General features: G+C 44.7%; 1 protein-coding gene across 3 annotated transcripts in view; it reads left to right on the top strand.

The window, feature by feature from the left end:
- osbpl10b (oxysterol binding protein-like 10b) overlaps nucleotides 1-20,000 on the top strand; it is a 145,725-nt gene that overhangs the window by 83,348 nt on the left and 42,377 nt on the right. For all 3 annotated transcript variants that reach the window (XR_006658609.1, XM_045215166.1, XM_045215165.1), the window contains one exon: nucleotides 16,661-16,819. Coding sequence is in view for 2 of the 3 variants with exons in the window: in XM_045215166.1 (XP_045071101.1) it covers nucleotides 16,661-16,819 (159 nt within the window). In the remaining variant the exon portion in view is untranslated. The remainder of the gene's footprint in view (nucleotides 1-16,660; nucleotides 16,820-20,000) is intronic.

Genomic DNA, 20,000 nt, shown 5'->3' with positions numbered 1-20,000 from the left:
TCACTCAGAAATCATATTAACATGACATAAGTCAGGGCAAAATGTGTTGAATTGCAGGATATTAGGTTAAAAACATTTTCTTCCACACAACTACCCTTCTCGCATGCAGGCAGCCTTTGTCAAGCTGTGCATCGGAGGAGTGGGACCCATGAGACATGCAGGCCCGGCCCGGCCTAGTGCACGTGGGCCCTAACTGCCTTGTGCCTCGTGCACGTTGCCATGCCATGATAGGGGTGATAGTCTTTTCTTCTGTTCTGTGTGACGCAGGGAGAAATGCTCCAACCCTCAGGCACGACTCCTTCAACACTGACACGCAAACATTAGATTTCAGATTTCATAACGTCACTGGGACTGGGATCGCTATTATATATCATCCCCTGACCCTGACCCCTCCCTCCTTCAGGATGGGAATAATAATGGAATTCCTATAGTTGAACTTGGCATTTCCATCTATCTTTGAAGACAAGACCTCATTCACCTACAATGACTCAAAGTAGACAAGTTGTGTATAGAGCTAATGTCATGAGAAATACTGTACCGCTGTTACATGGAGGTGATAAGGGTAGTCTCTCGTGGACAGACCAAATGGGACTGGGCTGCTGAGATTATGTAAAGAGGTGATTAACCAGTCATGTACCAAAACAGTTATTCTCTGACCTCTAACTATACAGTTCATAATTCATTACAGACTGATTTAGTCTGGGTTTCCGTATCAGAACTTTGTGACAACTGCTGTTGTAAAAAGGGCTCTATAAATACATTTTATTGATTGATGTACATTAAGCACTGTACTTTCAACCTATGTCAAGGAAACTAAAGAGTTGATTAGCTATGCCTTGTTTGTGTTTGTGTGCCATCTCTCTCTGTGGCCCAGTGGTTTCTGACTGTGTAGGACACTACAGGAACAGTAACAGGCGGTGTAAAACAGTACTGCTATTAGAGAAACCAGTGGTTTCTGACTGTGTATTACACTACAGTAACAGTAACAGGTGGTGTAAAACAGTACTGCCATTAGAGAAACCAGTGGTTTCTGACTGTGTAGTACACTATAGGAACAGTAACAAGCGGTGTAAAACAGTACTGCTATTAGAGAAACCAGTGGTTTCTGACTGTGTATTACACTACAGTATCAGTAACAGGTGGTGTAAAACAGTACTGCAATTAGAGAAACCAGTGGTTTCTGACTGTGTAGTACACTATAGGAACAGTAACAGGCGGTGTAAAACAGTACTGCTATTAGAGAAACCAGTGGTTTCTGACTGTGTAGTACACTACAGGAACAGTAACAGGCGGTGTAAAACAGTACTGCCATTAGAGAAACGAGTGGTTTCTGACTGTGTAGTACACTATAGGAACAGTAACAGGCGGTGTAAAACAGTACTGCCATTAGAGAAACTAGTGGTTTCTGACTGTGTAGTACACTATAGGAACAGTAACAAGCGGTGTAAAACAGTACTGCTATTAGAGAAACCAGTGGTTTCTGACTGTGTATTACACTACAGTATCAGTAACAGGTGGTGTAAAACAGTACTGCAATTAGAGAAACCAGTGGTTTCTGACTGTGTAGTACACTATAGGAACAGTAACAGGCGGTGTAAAACAGTACTGCTATTAGAGAAACCAGTGGTTTCTGACTGTGTAGTACACTACAGGAACAGTAACAGGCGGTGTAAAACAGTACTGCCATTAGAGAAACGAGTGGTTTCTGACTGTGTAGTACACTATAGGAACAGTAACAGGCGGTGTAAAACAGTACTGCTATTAGAGAAACCAGTGGTTTCTGACTGTGTAGTACACTACAGGAACAGTAACAGGCGGTGTAAAACAGTACTGCCATTAGAGAAACGAGTGGTTTCTGACTGTGTAGTACACTATAGGAACAGTAACAGGCGGTGTAAAACAGTACTGCCATTAGAGAAACTAGTGGTTTCTGACTGTGTAGTACACTATAGGAACAGTAACAAGCGGTGTAAAACAGTACTGCTATTAGAGAAACCAGTGGTTTCTGACTGTGTATTACACTACAGTATCAGTAACAGGTGGTGTAAAACAGTACTGCAATTAGAGAAACCAGTGGTTTCTGACTGTGTAGTACACTATAGGAACAGTAACAGGCGGTGTAAAACAGTACTGCTATTAGAGAAACCAGTGGTTTCTGACTGTGTAGTACACTACAGGAACAGTAACAGGCGGTGTAAAACAGTACTGCCATTAGAGAAACGAGTGGTTTCTGACTGTGTAGTACACTATAGGAACAGTAACAGGCGGTGTAAAACAGTACTGCCATTAGAGAAACTAGTGGTTTCTGACTGTGTAGTACACTACAGGAACAGTAACAGGCGGTGTAAAACAGTACTGCCATTAGAGAAACGAGTGGTTTCTGACTGTGTAGTACACTATAGGAACAGTAACAGGCGGTGTAAAACAGTACTGCCATTAGAGAAACTAGTGGTTTCTGACTGTGTAGTACACTACAGGAACAGTAACAGGCGGTGTAAAACAGTACTGCCATTAGAGAAACTAGTGGTTTCTGACTGTGTAGTACACTATAGGAACAGTAACAGGCAGTGTAAAACAGTACTGCTATTAGAGGAACCAGTGGTTTCTGACTGTGTAGTACACTACAGGAACAGTAACAGGCGGTGTAAAACAGTACTGCCATTAGAGAAACTAGTGGTTTCTGACTGTGTAGTACACTATAGGAACAGTAACAGGCGGTGTAAAACAGTACTGCCATTAGAGAAACCAGTGGTTTCTGACTGTGTAGTACACTACAGGAACAGTAATAGGCGGTGTAAAACAGTACTGCCATTAGAGAAACTAGTGGTTTCTGACTGTGTAGTACACTATAGGAACAGTAACAGGCGGTGTAAAACAGTACTGCCATTAGAGAAACCAGTTGTTTCTGACTGTGTGGTACACTATAGGAACAGTAACAGGCGGTGTAAAACAGTGCTGCCATTAGAGAAACCATAAATAACAGTTTGGCTAGCAGCCAAACCAGCTCCTCACTGTACAGCAGGGCAAGAAGAAAGGGTCTGTAAGCCTGTGTGTGTGTGTGTGTGTGCGTGTGTGCATGTGTGCGCGCGCGTGCGCATGCCAGTGTGTTTGTGTGTGTGTGTGTGTGTGTATGTATGTGTGTGTGTGTGTGTGTGTGTGCGTAGGTGCGTGCGTCTTGGCTTATGTGGTGAGTAATGACCCATTGTGTCTGCATCACAGCGCTCTGTGTGGTCTTCTAACCTCTTTACCTGTCCTGTCCTGCACTACTCTGTACTGACAGTAGAGGGGGTACAGACAGAGAGAAATAAAACATCTCAATTGCATTTCCTTGATTCCTCACGTCCTCACCCATTGGATGAGAAGGTCATAGGGGCGGGACCAATTGGTTTTGAGAAGGAGGCGAGGAGAGGGGACGTGAGGAATCAAGGAAATGCTATTGAGATTCTCCCACAGTCCTTATCCAGACTCTTCCCACCATTCAATCTCTAAGTTTCACTTAGAAGAGACTAAAGTTACTCTCATAAATTAAGTGAATGGCACGGCACCAAAACAACAACATCTTGTTTCGCTGTTCTTATTATTCAACAGGAGAGGGTTGAATAGTTTGATGTTTTACCTACATAGATGGTAGCAAGCCATTGAAGATATCTGTTTAGCCAAAACTACAGACACACTTTATTCACATGCAACATCTGTCATCAATGTACATGATAGAGATGATAGAGATACATGATAGAGATCTCTGAAATGTCTCTGAATATGTCACCTATTTTCTCCTTAATTTATGTATTGGGCTACATGCACAATACATCAATTCATATAATTGAATAGGTAGCTCACTTCCACCCCGTGGGCTGCCACTCAGTCTAATGACTGACTAGTTACTGGTAATAACGGGCTAGTTACTGGTGATAACTGGCTAGTTACTGGTGATAACTGGCTAGTTACTGGTGATATGCTGAGACCCTGACAGGTCAGTTCCCTGATATGTTAGACAGGACAGTGTTGTGTCCTGGTGGGTATAGGGATTCTTTTTTCTATTCCTACAGGATGGGTTTGACAGATTCTAACAGAAAACACTGCCTTTTCAGCATCCAAATGAGTGAAGAAGTGAAAAGAGAGAGAGACGTTAACTATTTGCACATCGTTAAAACAACACTGTATATAGAAATATGACATTTGAAATGTCTTTATTCTTTTGGAACTTTTGTGAGTGTAATGTTTGCTGTTCAAATTTTTATTTTTTTTTAAACTTTTGTTTATTATCTATTTCACTTGCTTTGGCAATGCAAACATATGTTTCCCATGCCAATGAAGCCCCTTAAATTGAAATTGGGGAGAGAGAGAGAGAGCGAGAGAGAGATAGATAGATAGAAAGAGAGAGACTCCCAGCTATAATAATAATATGCCATTTAGCAGACGCTTTTATCCAAAGCGACTTACAGTCATGTGTGCATACATTTTTACGTATGGGTGGTCCCGGGGATCGAACCCACTACCCTGGCGTTACAAGCGCCATGCTCTACCAATTGAGCTACAGAGGAACATTTGGTTCCTTTTAAAGTTGTGGGAACATACGTTTTTGGTTTCCCATTGGTTCGGGGAACGAAGTCATACATTTCCTGACCGGTAAAACAGAACATTTTTTAAACGTTCTGAGAACCGAAGTGAACAATTCACCTGTTCTGGGAACGTACATTTTTAGGTTACAGGGAGGTTCTGAAAACAGTTTACTATGGTTCCCTGAAAAGTTTTCCTGGAAGTTATATTAATGTTTTGAGAACGGAAATTATAGGTTGTTTGGAGTTTTTTTTTATAACTTCCTTAAAACGTTCACTCAATGTTTGAATAAGACTTTAAATAACACCACTAGCTTAGTTTGGGTTAACTGTTTTGAGCTCCAAGCACAGATCGGACACATGGAAATGTATTTGCTTAGGCATGAATCATGCAAACACATTTCTTTGTTTATTCTGGCACGGCAATAGTGAGATTCAAACCTATGCTCTTCTGTTCTCTATCCATGGAATTAGTCCACTGCGCCAACAGGATGGAGCTAGCATGCCATGTTTGTTTTACTCATACAAAGCTGTTCATTTTAGTCTATTCTAACAGACCCCATTTCAAAGGAAACAAGCACTCATTAAGATCACACACTTAACAAGATAGAGGATAGAGAGAGTTTTGTTGCTGCTGAGAATGGAATGTATATGTTTTTCAATTACATTCTTAGAAAGTTTTTTGAACATTAATGTTTTCTTGTGGTTTTAAAAAGTTGCTTAATGTTCTGAGAACATGACTTTAAATAAAACCATGAGGAAACCATGCAGTAAACGTTATGCTGAAGTACTGATATTCCCACAGAAGAAGGTTATTTCTTAACGTTCTCGAGAAAATTTGAGAACATAACTTTAAATAGAACCACAAGGAAACCTGGTAAAAAAGTTTAGAAATTCTCACAGGAGAACGTTGTTTCTCAACGTTCTCTGAACTATTTGAGATTTTTCCCAATGTCAAACCAGTTGGAGAACGTTCCTGGAACATCACCAAAAATTAAATTAAATGTAACCATGTTTGACCTTTTAGGAAACATTCTGTTAACGTAATGAAACCCCAAGAAAATAACGTTATTTTGTGAAGTTCCTTAAATGTGCTGAGAATGTTCCAAATCTAAGCAACTATCCTGCAGCATTCCCAGAACGTTGTGGGAAGGTTGTAGGCAAAATAACCATAGGACAACCATGCTCTTACCAAGCTCTAAGAAACATATGGTTCTCAGAAAGTTATGTGCTAGCTGGGGTGTGTGTGCGTGTCTGAGTGTGTGTGTTTGTGTGTGCGTGTGGCATGTCAGCAGTGTTCCAGATGTTTGATGTACGAGTTACTGGAGTGTGACAACTATGTCAGGATAGAGGGACTCTCTGGGGTTCTCTCTCTCTCTCTCTCTCTCACTCTCTCTCTCTCTCTCTTTTCCTCTCTCTATGGCTCTCTCTTTTGCTTTCTCTCTCTGGCTCTCTCTGGCTCTCTCTCTCTGGCTCTCTCTCTGGCTCTCTCTCTGGCTCTCTTTTTCAATCTCGATCTGGCTCTCCCTTTCTGTTTCATTTTCTCTCTGTTTCTCTGTTTCTCCCCATCTATATCCTTTTTTTTATGTCCAGCCACCTGTGTTGTAATATTAGATATAGATGTTACTACAGCTAGCAGTGTGTTGTAATACTACAGATAGCTGATGCTAAAGATACAGCTAGCAGTGTGTTTTAATACTACAGATAGCTGATGCTAAAGATACAGCTAGCAGTGTGTTGTAATACTACAGATAGCTGATGCTAAAGATACAGCTAGCAGTGTGTTTTAATACTACAGATAGCTGATGCTAAAGATACAGCTAGCAGTGTGTTGTAATACTACAGATAGCTGATGCTAAAGATACAGCTAGCAGTGTGTTTTAATACTACAGATAGCTGATGCTAAAGATACAGCTAGCAGTGTGTTTTAATACTACAGATAGCTGATGCTAAAGATACAGCTAGCAGTGTGGGGATCATGGAACCCCTGTGTGATGGAGTGTTTGGAATCTTAGTTTAGTTTAGTAATTCAACCATTTAAAAAACAAGCACACATAAAACTTGAAAAGCCATACATGCACATGAGTAAAATCATGGAGGATAACACACAATAAAGTCTGGGACTCTTCCCCTTCATAAGCTTAGATAAGCCCCCAAACCAGGAAGTACTAGCATAGTCAAAATGGCATTGAATGAGGGCAGTGGCTAGCACTTTCATGGAGTCCTTATCAAGCAGCTTGGACTTTCTAGCCAAAAACGTACTGGCATTAACCTTCCCTAGCACTTTAGTGGCCATGCTCACACCTCCCAAGCTTCCATCAAGGATGCATCCCAGGTAGCTAACAGAGGCTTTTGTAGTCAGCACCTCACCCCCTAACTCCACTCTGATTTCAGAGGACCTACTCAATTTAGGTCTGGATCCAAAAAGAATTGCCTCAGTTTTACCTAAGTGCAGAGATAGCTTATTATCTCCAAGCCATTTGCTAATGTTAGTAAGCTCTGTGCTAAGTATGCTCTCCAACAGTTTTACTTTTGTGAGACACAAAATAACTCCTTCCTCTCTCCTCCTCTCCTCTCTCCTCCTTTTCTCTCCTCCCCCCTCCTCTCCTCTCCTCCCCTCCCCCCTCCTCTCCTCTCCTCTCCTCTCCTCTCCTCTCCTCTCCTCTCCTCTCCCTCTCCTCTCCTCCTCTCCTCTCCTCTCCTCTCCTCTCCTCTCCTCTCCTCTCCTCTCCTCTCCTCTCCTCTCCTCTCCTCTCCACTACCCCTATCTCTGTTTTGTCAATAGTGTAAATGTGATGTGAAGTGGACTGTGAAAAACCGTATGCCGATCTCTGTATGAGGGTGCAAAAATGGAAACACTTGTCATCTCACATACTGTAAACAACTTGGACTTACAGTCATGGCACAGGGAAACCAAATACTACTACTGTCTACATTCACCTGATATGACACATACCGCTCAATATAGCTTTCTTCTGCTGACAATTTATATGGATTCGCTCTATCTCTATCACTTTCTCTATCTCTATCTCTGTCACTATCACTATCACTATCACTATCTCTATCACTATCTCTATCTCTCCCCTTTTAACTATCTCTACCTCTATCACTATCTATATCTCTATCACTATCTTTATCACTATCTCTATCTCTCCCCTTTTCACTATTTCTATCTCTATCACTATCTATATCTCTATCTCTATCACTATCACTATCTCTATCTCTATCACTATCTCTATCACTATCACTATCTCTATCTCTCACTATCTCTATCTCTATCTCTATCACTATCTCTCCCCTTTTCACTATCTCTACCTCTATCACTATCTCTACCTCTATCACTATCTCTATCTCTATCACGATCTGTATCACTATCTCTATCACTATCTCTATCTCTATCACTATCTCTATCTCTATCTCTATCACTATCTTTATCGCTATATCTATCTCTATCTCTATCACTATCACTTTCTCTATCACGATCTCTATCTCTATCTCTCCCCTTTTCACTATCTGTACCTCTATCTCTTCCCTTTTCACTATCACTATCTCTATCACTATCTCTCTCTATCACTATCTCTACGACTATCACTATCTCTATCTCTATCACTATCTCTATCTCTATCTCTATCTCTCCCCTTTTCACTATCTCTATCTCTATCTCTATCTCTATCTCTATCTCTCTCTCTCCTGGTAATAGTCCTGATAGTCCTGTCTCTCTCTCCTGGGAATAGTCCTGATAGTCCTGTATATCTCTCCTGGGAATCTCTATACTTATTTCTAACTGCCTCGGATCATCTGTCCTTTATCAGTCCATTCTCCCTGAGGTCATCTGCACTGTACTTTATCAGTCCATTCTCCCTGAGGTCATCTGCACTGTCCTTTATCAGTCCATTCTCCCTGAGGTCATCTGCACTGTACTTTATCAGTCCATTCTCCCTGAGGTCATCTGTACTGTTCTTTATCAGTCCATTCTCCCCCCTGAGGTCATCTGTGCTGTCCTTTATCAGTCCATTCTCCCTGAGGTCATCTGTGCTTCCCTTTATCAGTCAATTAATCAATTACATAAAATATATATTTTTCTTACATCAGCAGATGTCACAAAGTGATTATACAGAAACACAGCCTTAAACCCCAAAGAGCAAGCAATACAGATGTATTTATTTTAATTTATTTTCATAATTTTGTACCCTTATTTTACCAGGTAAGTTGACTGAGAACACATTCTCATTTACAGCAATGACCTGGGGAATAGTTAAATGAATGAGCCAATTGGAAGCTGGGGTTGATTAGGTGGCCATAATGGTATGAGGTCCAGATTGGCAATTTAGCCAGTACACCGGGGTTAACAGCCCTACTCTTATGATATGGAAGCACGTTGGGTAGGAAAATCTCCCTAGAAAGCCATGAACCTAGGAAGAAACCTAGAGAAGGACCAGGCTCTGAGGGGTGGCCAGTCCTCTTCCCGTTAAGGCCAGATCATTCTTCAAGATGTTCAAACGTTCATAGATTACCAGAAGGGTCAAATAATAATCACAGTGGTTGTAGAGGGTGCAACAGGTCAGCACCTCAGGAGTAAATGTCAGTTGGCATTTCATAGCCGTGATTCGGAGGTCGAGACAGCAGGTGTGGTAGAGAGAGGGAGAGGGAGGGAGAGGGTCGAAACAGCAGGTCCGGGATAAGGTAGCACGTCCATTGAACAGGTCAGGGTTCCATAGCTACAGGCAGAACAGCAGAAACTGGATCAGCAGCACGACCAGGTGGACTGGGGACAGCCAAGAGTCATCAGGCCAGGTAGTCCTGAGGCATGGACCTAGGGCTCAGGTCCTCCGGGGGAGGGGGGGGGGGGGGAGAGGGAGAGAGAGAGATGGGAGAATTAGAGGGAGCATATTTAAGATCACACAGGACACCAGATAAGACAGGAGAATTTCACCAGATAGAACAGACTGACCTTAGCCCCCCGGCACATAGACTATTGCAGCATAGATACTGGAGACTGAGACAGGGGTGGGTCGGGGGACACTGTGGCCACATCCGACGATACCCGCGGACAGGGCCAACAAGGTAGGCTGATTGTAAAAAAAATAATCTTGGTCAAGGTTTGTCTTTTTCAGGAGAGGCTTTATTACTGGTACACATCCAGCATATAGGGAGCCATTTATTATGTTCAACATAGGAGGGCCAAGCACAGGAAGTAGGTATTTCAGTAGTTTAGTTGGAATAGGGTCCAGTAGACAGCTGTAAGGTTTAGAGACCATGACTATTGTCGTGAATGTGTCGAGAGAAACAGGATTAAAAACCTGAGTGTCTTCATAGATCCGAGGTCCTGGCAGTTCTGTGCAGACTCAGGACAACTGAGTTTTGGAGAAATACGCATATTCAAAGAGCAGTCTGTAATTTGCTTCCTAAAGATCATGATCTTTTCGTCGAAGAAGTTCATGAATTCATCACTGCTGAAGTGAAGGCCATCCTCACTTAGTTAGCTTTGCGACAGTATCAAAAATAAATGTTGGATTTTTTAAATTCTCCTCAATCAGGTTGGAAAAGTAGGCTGATCGAGCAGTAGCTGAGGGCTTTTTGATATTGCACGGTACTGTCTTTGTAAGCTAGTTGGAAGACTTCCAGTTTGGTGGAGTGCCATTTCAGTTCCAATTTTCTGGAAGCTTGCTTCAGGGCTCTGGTATTTTCTGTATATATGTTCTTGTGACAAATGTTTTTTTGTTTTTAGCGGTGCGACTGCATCTAGGGTATTACGCAAAGTTACGTTTAGATCCTCAGTTAGGTGGTTAACTGATTTTTGTACTCCGATGTCCTTGGGTAGGTGGAGGGAGTCTGGAAGGGCATCTAGGAATCTGTCTGAGAATTTATAGCACGGCTCTTGATAATCCTTGGTTGGGGTCCAAGCTAATTATTTGTTGCGATTGCAAATGTAATAAGATGGTGTTCCGATAGTCCAGGATTATGAAGAAAAACATTTAGATCCACAATGTCTATTCCACGGGACAAAAGTAGATCAAGGGTATGATTGTGTAAATGCATAGGTCCCAAGACATGATGGACCAAACCCACTGAGTCGATTATGACTCAGAAAGCCTTTTGGAGTGGGTTTGTGGACTTCTCCATGTGAATATTGAAGTCACCAAAAATAATAATATTATCTGCCATGACTACGAGGTCCAATAAGAATTCAGGGAACTCAGTGAGGAACGCTGTATACGGCCCAGGAGGCCTGTAAATAGTAGGGAAAACATGATTGCGTAAGCTGCATAGATTTCATAACTAGAAGCTCAAAAGACTAAAACGTAATCTTTTATTTATTTTATTTTTATTGAAATGTGTATTCATGAATGTTAGCACCACCTCTGCCTTTGTGGGATCCACGGGGGATATGGTCACTAGTGTAACCAGGAGGAGAGGCCTCATTTAATGCAATAAATTTGTCAGGCTTGAGCCATGTTTCAGTCAGGCCAATCACAAGTTTATGATCAGTGATTAGTTCATTGACTATGACTGCCTTGGAAGTGAGGGATCTAACATTAAGTAGTCCTATTTTGAGATGTGAGATATTATCACAATCTCTTTCAATAATGACAGGAATGGAGGAGGTCTTTATTCCAGTGAGATTGCTAAGGCAAACACCGCCATGTTTAGTTTTGCCCGACATAGATCGAGGCACAGACACGGTCTCAATGGGGAAAACTGAGCTGACTACACTGACTGTGCTAGTGGCAGACTCCACAAAGCTGGCAGGCCGGCTAACAGCCTGCTGCCTGGCCTGCACCCTATCTCATTGTGGCGCTAGAGGAGTTAGAGCCCTGTCTATGTTGATAGATAAGACGTACCATCTACACTCGCCAATTTTTGCCTCAGCCAGCTGTCACGCCCTGACTTATGGGACTCTTGTATGTTGAGTCAGGTGTGGAGATCTATGTTATTATTTCTATGTTCTCATTCTAGGTTTTGTGTTTCTATGTTTGGCCGGGTGTGATTCCCAATCAGAGGCAGCTGTCGCTCGTTGTCTCTGATTGGGGATCATACTTTAGTAGCCTGTTTGTTATCATTAGTTGTGGGATCTTGTTCCGGATAGGCTTGTATTGTGTTTAGCCTGAGGACTTCACGTTACGTTGTTTTGTTCGTGTGTTTATCGTTATAATAAACATGTATGCATTTCACGCTGCGCCTTGGTCTGACCCGTCCTTCAACGTTCCTGACAGAAGATCCCACCAAACACGGACCAAGCAGCATGCCCAGGAGCAAACACCCTGGACACAGGTGGGGAAGATTTGGTCTTGGGAGGAGAAATTTGCGGGGAAAGGACCCTGGGCGAAGGTAGATGCCCAGGCAGGAGAGGAGCAACAGCAACACAGAAGGCGCCGGCCGAGGAGGAAGCCCGAGAGGCAGCCCCAATAACATTTTTTTGGGGGGGGGCTAAAGGGGTGGTCGGGGAGCGAGAGAGAAGAGCCCCGACCACTGCACCCGGTGGGTTTCCAGGTTGAGTCCCTACGACCATGGGAACAAGAGTGGGAACAGTTTTATACTGAGGAGTCGGAGGATGACGACGACGATTAGTTTCTGTTCCCTAACTCGTGGGGGCTCCCGGAGGAGTCCTCACTGGAGGAGGATTGCCGAGAGAGAGAGAAGGATCGAATCTGCAGGGTAAGAGAGGAGGCCACCACATTACGGGGGCTGATAGCGAGAATAGAGCGGGAGAGCTCCATTCAAGAGGAGGCACTGCAGGAGGCTCGTAGGGAGAAGGAGGAAGTTGATGCACGGATGAGAGGTGCTGGTCAGGCAACATAAGGAGCGTGGGTTAATTGAGGAACCCATGTATGCGGAGATACGCACTGTATCGCCAGTGCGCATGCACAGCCCAGTGCGTTCTGTGCCAGCGCCCCGCACGTGTCGTGCGAAAGTGGGCATCCAGCCAGGACGGGTTATGCCGGCTCAACGCTCTTGGTCTCCAGTGCGCCTCCACAGTCCAGTATATCCTGCGCCCGTCCTACGCACTGTGTCGCCAGTGCGCATTCACAGCCCAGTGCGTCCTGTGTCAGCGCCCCGCACTTGCCGTGCGAAAGTGGGCATCTAGCCAGGACGGGTTGTGCCAGCTGTACACTCCAGACCTCCAGTACGCCTCCAAGGTCCAGTATATCCTGTTCCGGTTCTACGCACTGTTTCACCAGTGCACCTCACCAGTACCGTACGGCAGCATTTCACGCTACGCCTTGGTCTGACCCGTCCTTCAACGTCCGTGACACCAGCACCATCTTCAGATTAGCCTTTACGTCGGTAGCCCTGCCCCCTGGTAAACAATGTACGATCGCTGAATGATTATTTTAAAGTCTAATATTGCGGGTAATGGAGTCGCCAATGACTAGGGTTTTCAATTGGTCAGAGCTAGTAGTGGGAGGCTTCGGCGGCTCAGACCCCGTAACGGGTGGAGGAGAGACCTGGGAAGGCTCCCTCCCTCCTTCCCTCCCTCCCTCCCCCCAACCTGAGGATAAAGACAGGTCACGAGACACATACACACACCTATTGTACCTACGATGAGTATGAATTCGGACAGGCAGTGACCACGGGGTGTCCAGTGGTGTGTGTGAAGATGTCTTCTCAGTCTTTGAAGTTTAAAGATCGGTGAACCTTTTACCCTTCTAATCCTTTCTCCTCCACTCACCCCATCGCCCCACATATCTTCTACATTAACCTATTAACCCTTAAAGGGGAGGAAGTCAAGTTCTGAGTTTGTTGTTGTAGAGAAGCCCTGAGAGACAGAGAAACACTTATGTTATTGAATCTGTGCCAGGTAAGTCTTTGAGAACAATTGATATTTGGATATAGTGAATGTGAGCTATGGACATGTAGTGAGTAAAGGTGTCATCACAGATGGATAGAGTGAAAGAGAGTAATGGTAGAAAGAGGGAGAGAGGGAGAGCTCTGAGCTGCAGCTGCAGCTGCATAGTAGCCCACATACTGGTAATAAACTGGCCTGTTCCATCTCATCATCACGGGAGAGGGGGATGGAGGGATGGAGGAGAGGAAAGTAGGAAGGGACTTAGGAAAGAGGCAGGGACATGATGGAGTGGGTGTGGCTGAGAGAGAGGAAGGGACAAAGGGATAGAGGGAGGGATGAAGAGAGGGGGGAGGGAGGGATGGATGAAGGGAGGAGCGGAGGGAGGGATTGATGAAGGGAGGAGCCTATAGAGGGATTGTCAGCATCACTAGTAATCTCTCCATTAGACGTGTATCAGGCAGCAGCCATCCCTGCACCGCTGCTTTCTCTATCTCTCTCTATTTCTGTCTTTCTCTCCTTCTTTTATCTATCTCACGTTCTCTCTCTCAATCCCCACCTCCTGTGAACAATGTCTCACCCTCCTCTCCTTCTCTCCTCCCTCCCTCACTCCTCCCCTCTCTCCTGGTCTTCAGTTGTAACATACCACTGAGACGCTAGTCAGGCGGTTCTGCTCTTCTGGGAATTTCTTTTTCTTTCTCTCTCTCTCTCTCTCTGGATGGTGGATATGTGGAAATTCGGCAAGACCCAGAGCAAGGCACCGCCGGTTGCATGTCAGCCCAGCAACGTGAGTCTGAGTGTGGGGAGGAGAGAGAGAGAGGGTGGACAGGGTGGGAACATATAGACTAACGGCTGCTACAGAGCTTATCTGCTTCCTTAACCCGGACACAGAAGAGAGAGAGAGAGAGAGAGAGAGAGAGAGTTTTGTTGCTCTTGGAAACTTTACTTGTTATAGACAGACTGTGGACTCTTCTCCACTCCTGGTCTCATAATGAGTGTGTGTTTGCCTGTTCTGTTATGGTTGTCTTGATTATTATTCTAGATAGTGCTGTTATTGTTGACTTTTTGGCAGCTGGATCATTTTAGTTTGGGGAGAGCGCTCCCCTCTCTCTCTGTTCTGTCTGAAGCCTGTGTGTTCAGACTCAGAGGGAAAGTTTGTGTCTCAGAGCTGCTGAGTGAGAGTGGGGCTGTGTATCAAATGGTACCCTATTCCCTACATAGTGCACTACTTTTGACCAGAGCCTTATGGACCTTGGTTAAAAGTAGTGCACTTTATAGGGAATATGGTTCCATTTGGGATGCAGCTGTGTTTATATGTTATTCCAGGAAGTGATGATGACAGTAACAGTAGGATCTCTATTTCTACATCTCTCTGTAGCTCACAGATGTACAGTAGATCTCCAGGCGTCATCTCTCTGATAAGCTGGTATTGAACTATCTCCCTGAACAGATCTCATCTGTTTCTGATGAGCTGGTATGGAACTATCTACCTGAACAGAACTCATCTGTTTCTGCATAGAGAGAAACCTTTAATAACTCAAATAGTTATACTGAAAGTTAATAATATAGCTGTAAGGTTGTTATATAGAGACCTACTGTAAGATACCTACTGTAAGGTTGTTATATAGAGACCTACTGTAAGAGACCTACTGTAAGGTTGTTATATAGAGACCTACTGTAAGGTTGTTATATAGAGACCTACTGTAAGGTTGTTATATAGAGACCTACTGTAAGAGAGAGAGGGACAGAGAGAGAGGGAGAGAGCTGGGCTGAGTGCATGGCTGTCACCCTAACCCTGCAACACACACTCCCCTGTCTACCTTCTTCTGGGAGAGATGGAAAGAATCAGAGAGAGAGAGAGAGAGAGAGAGCGCGAGAGAGAGTGAGAGAGAGAGATGGAGAGGGCCGAGAGAGGGGAATGAGAGAGAGATGGAGAGCGGGAGAGAGAAAGGGAGAGAGAGAGACCAGAGAGGGAGAGATGCAGAGGGGAGAAAGAGAGATAGAGAGAGCGAGATGGAGATGTGAGAGATGGAGGGGAGAGGATATTGGGTGTGAAAAGGGAGAACGTGTTAGGAAGAGACGAGGGGAGTGTATTTTAGTGCTGACTGTGTCCGTAATGTCTAACTTCCTGTCATGAGTCTTATTAAACACTGTAGTGAAGCTCTCTTTAATGGCTTCCTTGTGAGGATCTTATGAGTTACTGACATTCCAGTGTTGCTTTGAAATAAAGAGAGAGAGAAAGAGAGAGAGAGAGAGAGAGCGAGAGAGAGAGAGAGAGAGAGAGGAGAGAGAGATGGAGAGAGAGAGAGAGGCCTCTAGGTATGTCACATGACTGACTCCATTTCTCCATTCTGACACTGAACATGTGGAGAGGAAAAACAGTCCTGAGAGAGAGAGAGAGAGAGAGAGAGAGAGAGAGAGAGAGAGAGAGAGAGAGAGAGAGAGAGAGAGAGAGAGAGAGAGAGAGAGAGAGAGAGAGAGAGAGAGAGAGAGAGAGAGAGAGAGAGAGAGAGAGAGAGAGAGAGAGAGAGAGAGAGAGAGAGAGAGAGAGAGAGAGAGAGACAGGAATAGAGTGAGGAGAGAGAGTGTGTGTGTGTGTGTGTGTGTGTGTGTGTGAGAGAGATAGAGAAAGAGAGAGGGAGAGAGCAAGGCTTTTTCAGCTCCCAGAATGCTTTGGGCCACATATTTCCACGCTACTTCCTTACATTATGCATTTGGAACAATATAGCAGTCTAAAATGAGCTGTTGCTGAAGAAACCAAATGCATTAGCTGCCTTAAAGTGCTATGAGGACAGGGGGGAGACAGGGGGAGACAGGGGGGAGGTGGAGGGAGACAGGGGGGAGGTGGAGGGGAGACGGGGAGGAAGGGGTGGCACGGGGAGGCAGGGGGTGGTGGAGGGGAGACAGGGAGGCATGGGGGAGGCTGGGGGAGGTGGAGGGGAGACAGGGAGGCATGGGGAGGCATGGGGAGGCAGGGGGAGGCAGGGGGAGTGAGCACTGAGGAAATCTGGATCATGTGCTAAGCTTTCAGGAATGTTTTCCGAACAAGCTTTAATAACAGGTAGTCACACCAGTAACCCTGTGGGTGCAGTTACCCACGCATTACGGCCATTCTCTAAATATTGCGGCGCAACCTACATTTTTGGCGCGCATGTGTGTTTTGTGTGTGTGTGTTGTGTGTGTGTGTTGTGTGTGTTATCAGAAAAGCCTACTGTAGCTGTGTCTGATGGTGTGTTGTGTTATCTTGTTCCCCCAAAACAAAACGCCCCCCAGTACTGTAACTCTGTCCTCTAAACCCTTTGTTTTGTTGTTTCAGCCCCAGCACACCCACCCCTCCTCAGAGTCTATAGATCCCAGTGAAGAGACCACAGACACAGAGGACAATGAGGAGGAGGACCTGGGAGTCAGAGAGGACCAAAGGAACATTATCCTTCACCTGCTGTCACAGCTCAAACTGGGCATGGACCTCACACGGGTAAGAACTGTTCCTGACCAATAAGAATCTACTGTATTAGACCCCTTTCTGTGTTCGCAAACGTTGCCGCACGATGGCGATGTGCACAAGTTGGTGGCAGAACAAGGGGGAGTTCTTTATAGAACGCCTGCAAAAAAACCCTCTATTTACGTGTTGCTTATGAGTGCATTTCACACCACTTTTGGATTATAATTGGATTTAAAGGCTCTTATGAATGTCCTACTTAATATAATGTTTGTGTCGTCATCGCAAATCAACTGCATTATACTTCTACTTCAACAAGTAAAATGGCTCTTTGCTAGCTTTTGCTACAGCGTATATCAATGAGCGTTAGCGTTCTAGCTAACAACTGCTGCATCCAAAATAGTTATTTTGCAAAGATCACAACCAAATATAATCTTTGTGACTCTTCAATTAAGAATCAAAACATTATTGTAAGCGTTTGAGAACCCAAAAAAGTTATTTTGTTTAAAAGTAATAAAAACATAAATCTAGGCTGCCCTATCCCATCTGGACAAGAGGAATACCTATGTAAGAATGCTGTTCATTGACTATGGCTCAGCATTCAACACCATAGTACCCTCCAAGCTCATCATTAAGCTTGAGACCCTGGGTCTGAACCCCGCACTGTGCAACTGGGTCCTGGACTTCCTGACGGGCCACCCCCAGGTGGTGAAGGTAGGAAACAACATCTCCAACACTGGGGCCCCACAAGGGTGTGTGCTCAGCCCACTCCTGTACTCCCTGTTCACCCATGACTGCGTGGCCAAGCACGCCTCCAACTCAATCATCAAGTTTGCAGACGACTCTGGGAGTGTGGTGCCAGGAAAATAACCTCTCACTCAACATCAACGAAACTAAGGAGATGATCGTGGACTTCAGTAAACAGCAGATGGAACACCCCCCTATCCACATCGGCGGGACCGCAGTGGAGAAGGTGGAACGCTTCAAGTTCCTTGGCGTACACATCACTGACAAACTGAAATGGTCCACCCACGCAGACAGTGTGGTGAAGAAGGTGCAACAGAGCCTCTTCAATCTCAGGAGGCTGAAGAAATTTGGCTTGGCACCTAAAACCCTCACAAACTTTTACAGATGCACAATTGAGAGCATCCTGTCGGGCTGTATCACCGCCTGGTACGGCAACTGCACCGCCCGCAATCACAGGGCTCTCCAGAGGGTGGTGCGGTCTGCAGAACGCATTACCGGGGGAAAACTACCCGCCCTCCAAGACACCTAAAGCACCCGATGTCACAGGAAGGCCAAAAAGATCATCAAGGACATCAACCACCAGCGCCACTGCCTGTTCACCCCGCTATCATCCAGAATATATAATATACAGTGGGGAGAACAAGTATTTGATACACTGCCGATTTTGCAGGTTTTCCTACTTACAAAGCATGTAGAGGTCTGTAATTTTTATCATAGGTACACTTCAACTGTGAGAGACGGAATCTAAAACAAAAATCCAGAAAATCACATTGTATGATTTTTAAGTAATTAATTTGCATTTTATTGCATGACATAAGTATTTGATCACCTACCAACCAGTAAGAATTCCGGCTCTCACAGACCTGTTAGTTTTTCTTTAAGAAGCCCTCCTGTTCTCCACTCATTACCTGTATTAACTGCACCTGTTTGAACTCGTTACCTGTATAAAAGACACCTGTCCACACACTCAATCAAACAGACTCCAACCTCTCCACAATGGCCAAGACCAGAGAGCTGTGTAAGGACATCAGGGATAAAATGGTAGACCTGCACAAGGCTGGGATGGGCTACAGGACAATAGGCAAGCAGCTTGGTGAGATGGCAACAACTGTTGGCGCAATTATTAGAAAATGGAAGAAGTTCAAGATGACGGTCAATCACCCTCGGTCTGGGGCTCCATGCAAGATCTCACCTCGTGGGGCATCAATGATCATGAGGAAGGTGAGGGATCAGCCCAGAACTACACGGCAGGACCTGGTCAATGACCTGAAGAGAGCTGGGACCACAGTCTCAAAGAAAACCATTAGTAACACACCACGCCGTCATGGATTAAAATCCTGCAGCGCACGCAAGGTCCCCCTGCTCAAGCCAGCGCATGTCCAGGCCCGTCTGAAGTTTGCCAATGACCATCTGGATGATCCAGAGGAGGAATGGGAGAAGGTCATGTGGTCTGATGAGACAAAAATAGAGCTTTTGGTCTAAACTCCACTCGCCGTGTTTGGAGGAAGAAGAAGGATGAGTACAACCCCAAGAACACCATCCCAACCGTGAAGCATGGAGGTGGAAACATCATTCTTTGGGGATGCTTTTCTGCAAAGGGGACAGGACGACTGCACCGTATTGAGGGGAGGATGGATGGGGCCATGTATCGCGAGATCTTGGCCAACAACCTCCTTCCCTCAGTAAGAGCATTGAAGATGGGTTGTGGCTGGGTCTTCCAGCATGACAACGACCCGAAACACACAGCCAGGGCAACTAACGAGTGGCTCCGTAAGAAGCATCTCAAGGTCCTGGAGTGGCCTAGCCAGTCTCCAGACCTGAACCCAATAGAAAATCTTTGGAGGGAGCTGAAAGTCCGTATTGCCCCGCGACAGCCCCGAAACCTGAAGGATCTCGAGAAGGTCTGTATGGAGGAGTGGGCCAAAATCCCTGCTGCAGTGTGTGCAAACCTGGTCAAGAACTACAGGAAACGTATGATCTCTGTAATTGCAAACAAAGGTTTCTGTACCAAATATTAAGTTCAGCTTTTCTGATGTATCAAATACTTATGTCATGTAATAAAATGCAAATTAATTACTTAAAAATCATACAATGTGATTTTCTGGATTTTTGTTTTAGATTCCGTCTCTCACAGTTGAAGTGTACCTATGATAAAAATTACAGACCTCTACATGCTTTGTAAGTAGGAAAACCTGCAAAATCGGCAGTGTATCAAATACTTGTTCTCCCCACTGTATGTAATATTCTACTGTATCTTAGTCCATGCCGCTCTGTCATTGCTTGTCCATATATGTATATATTCTTAAATTCCATTCCTTACTAGATTTGTGTGTATTGGGTATATGTTGTGAAATTGTTAGATATTACTTGTTAGATATTACTGCACTGTCGGAGCAAGAAGCACAAGCATTTCGCTACACCCGCAATAACATCTGCTAAACACGTGTATGTGACAAATAAGATTTTATTT

The sequence above is a fragment of the Coregonus clupeaformis genome, unplaced genomic scaffold (assembly GCF_020615455.1).
Source record: "Coregonus clupeaformis isolate EN_2021a unplaced genomic scaffold, ASM2061545v1 scaf0380, whole genome shotgun sequence".
NCBI lineage: Eukaryota > Metazoa > Chordata > Actinopteri > Salmoniformes > Salmonidae > Coregonus > Coregonus clupeaformis.
Note: the sequence above shows the minus strand (reverse complement) of the source record. Positions and strands in the feature narration are given on the sequence as shown.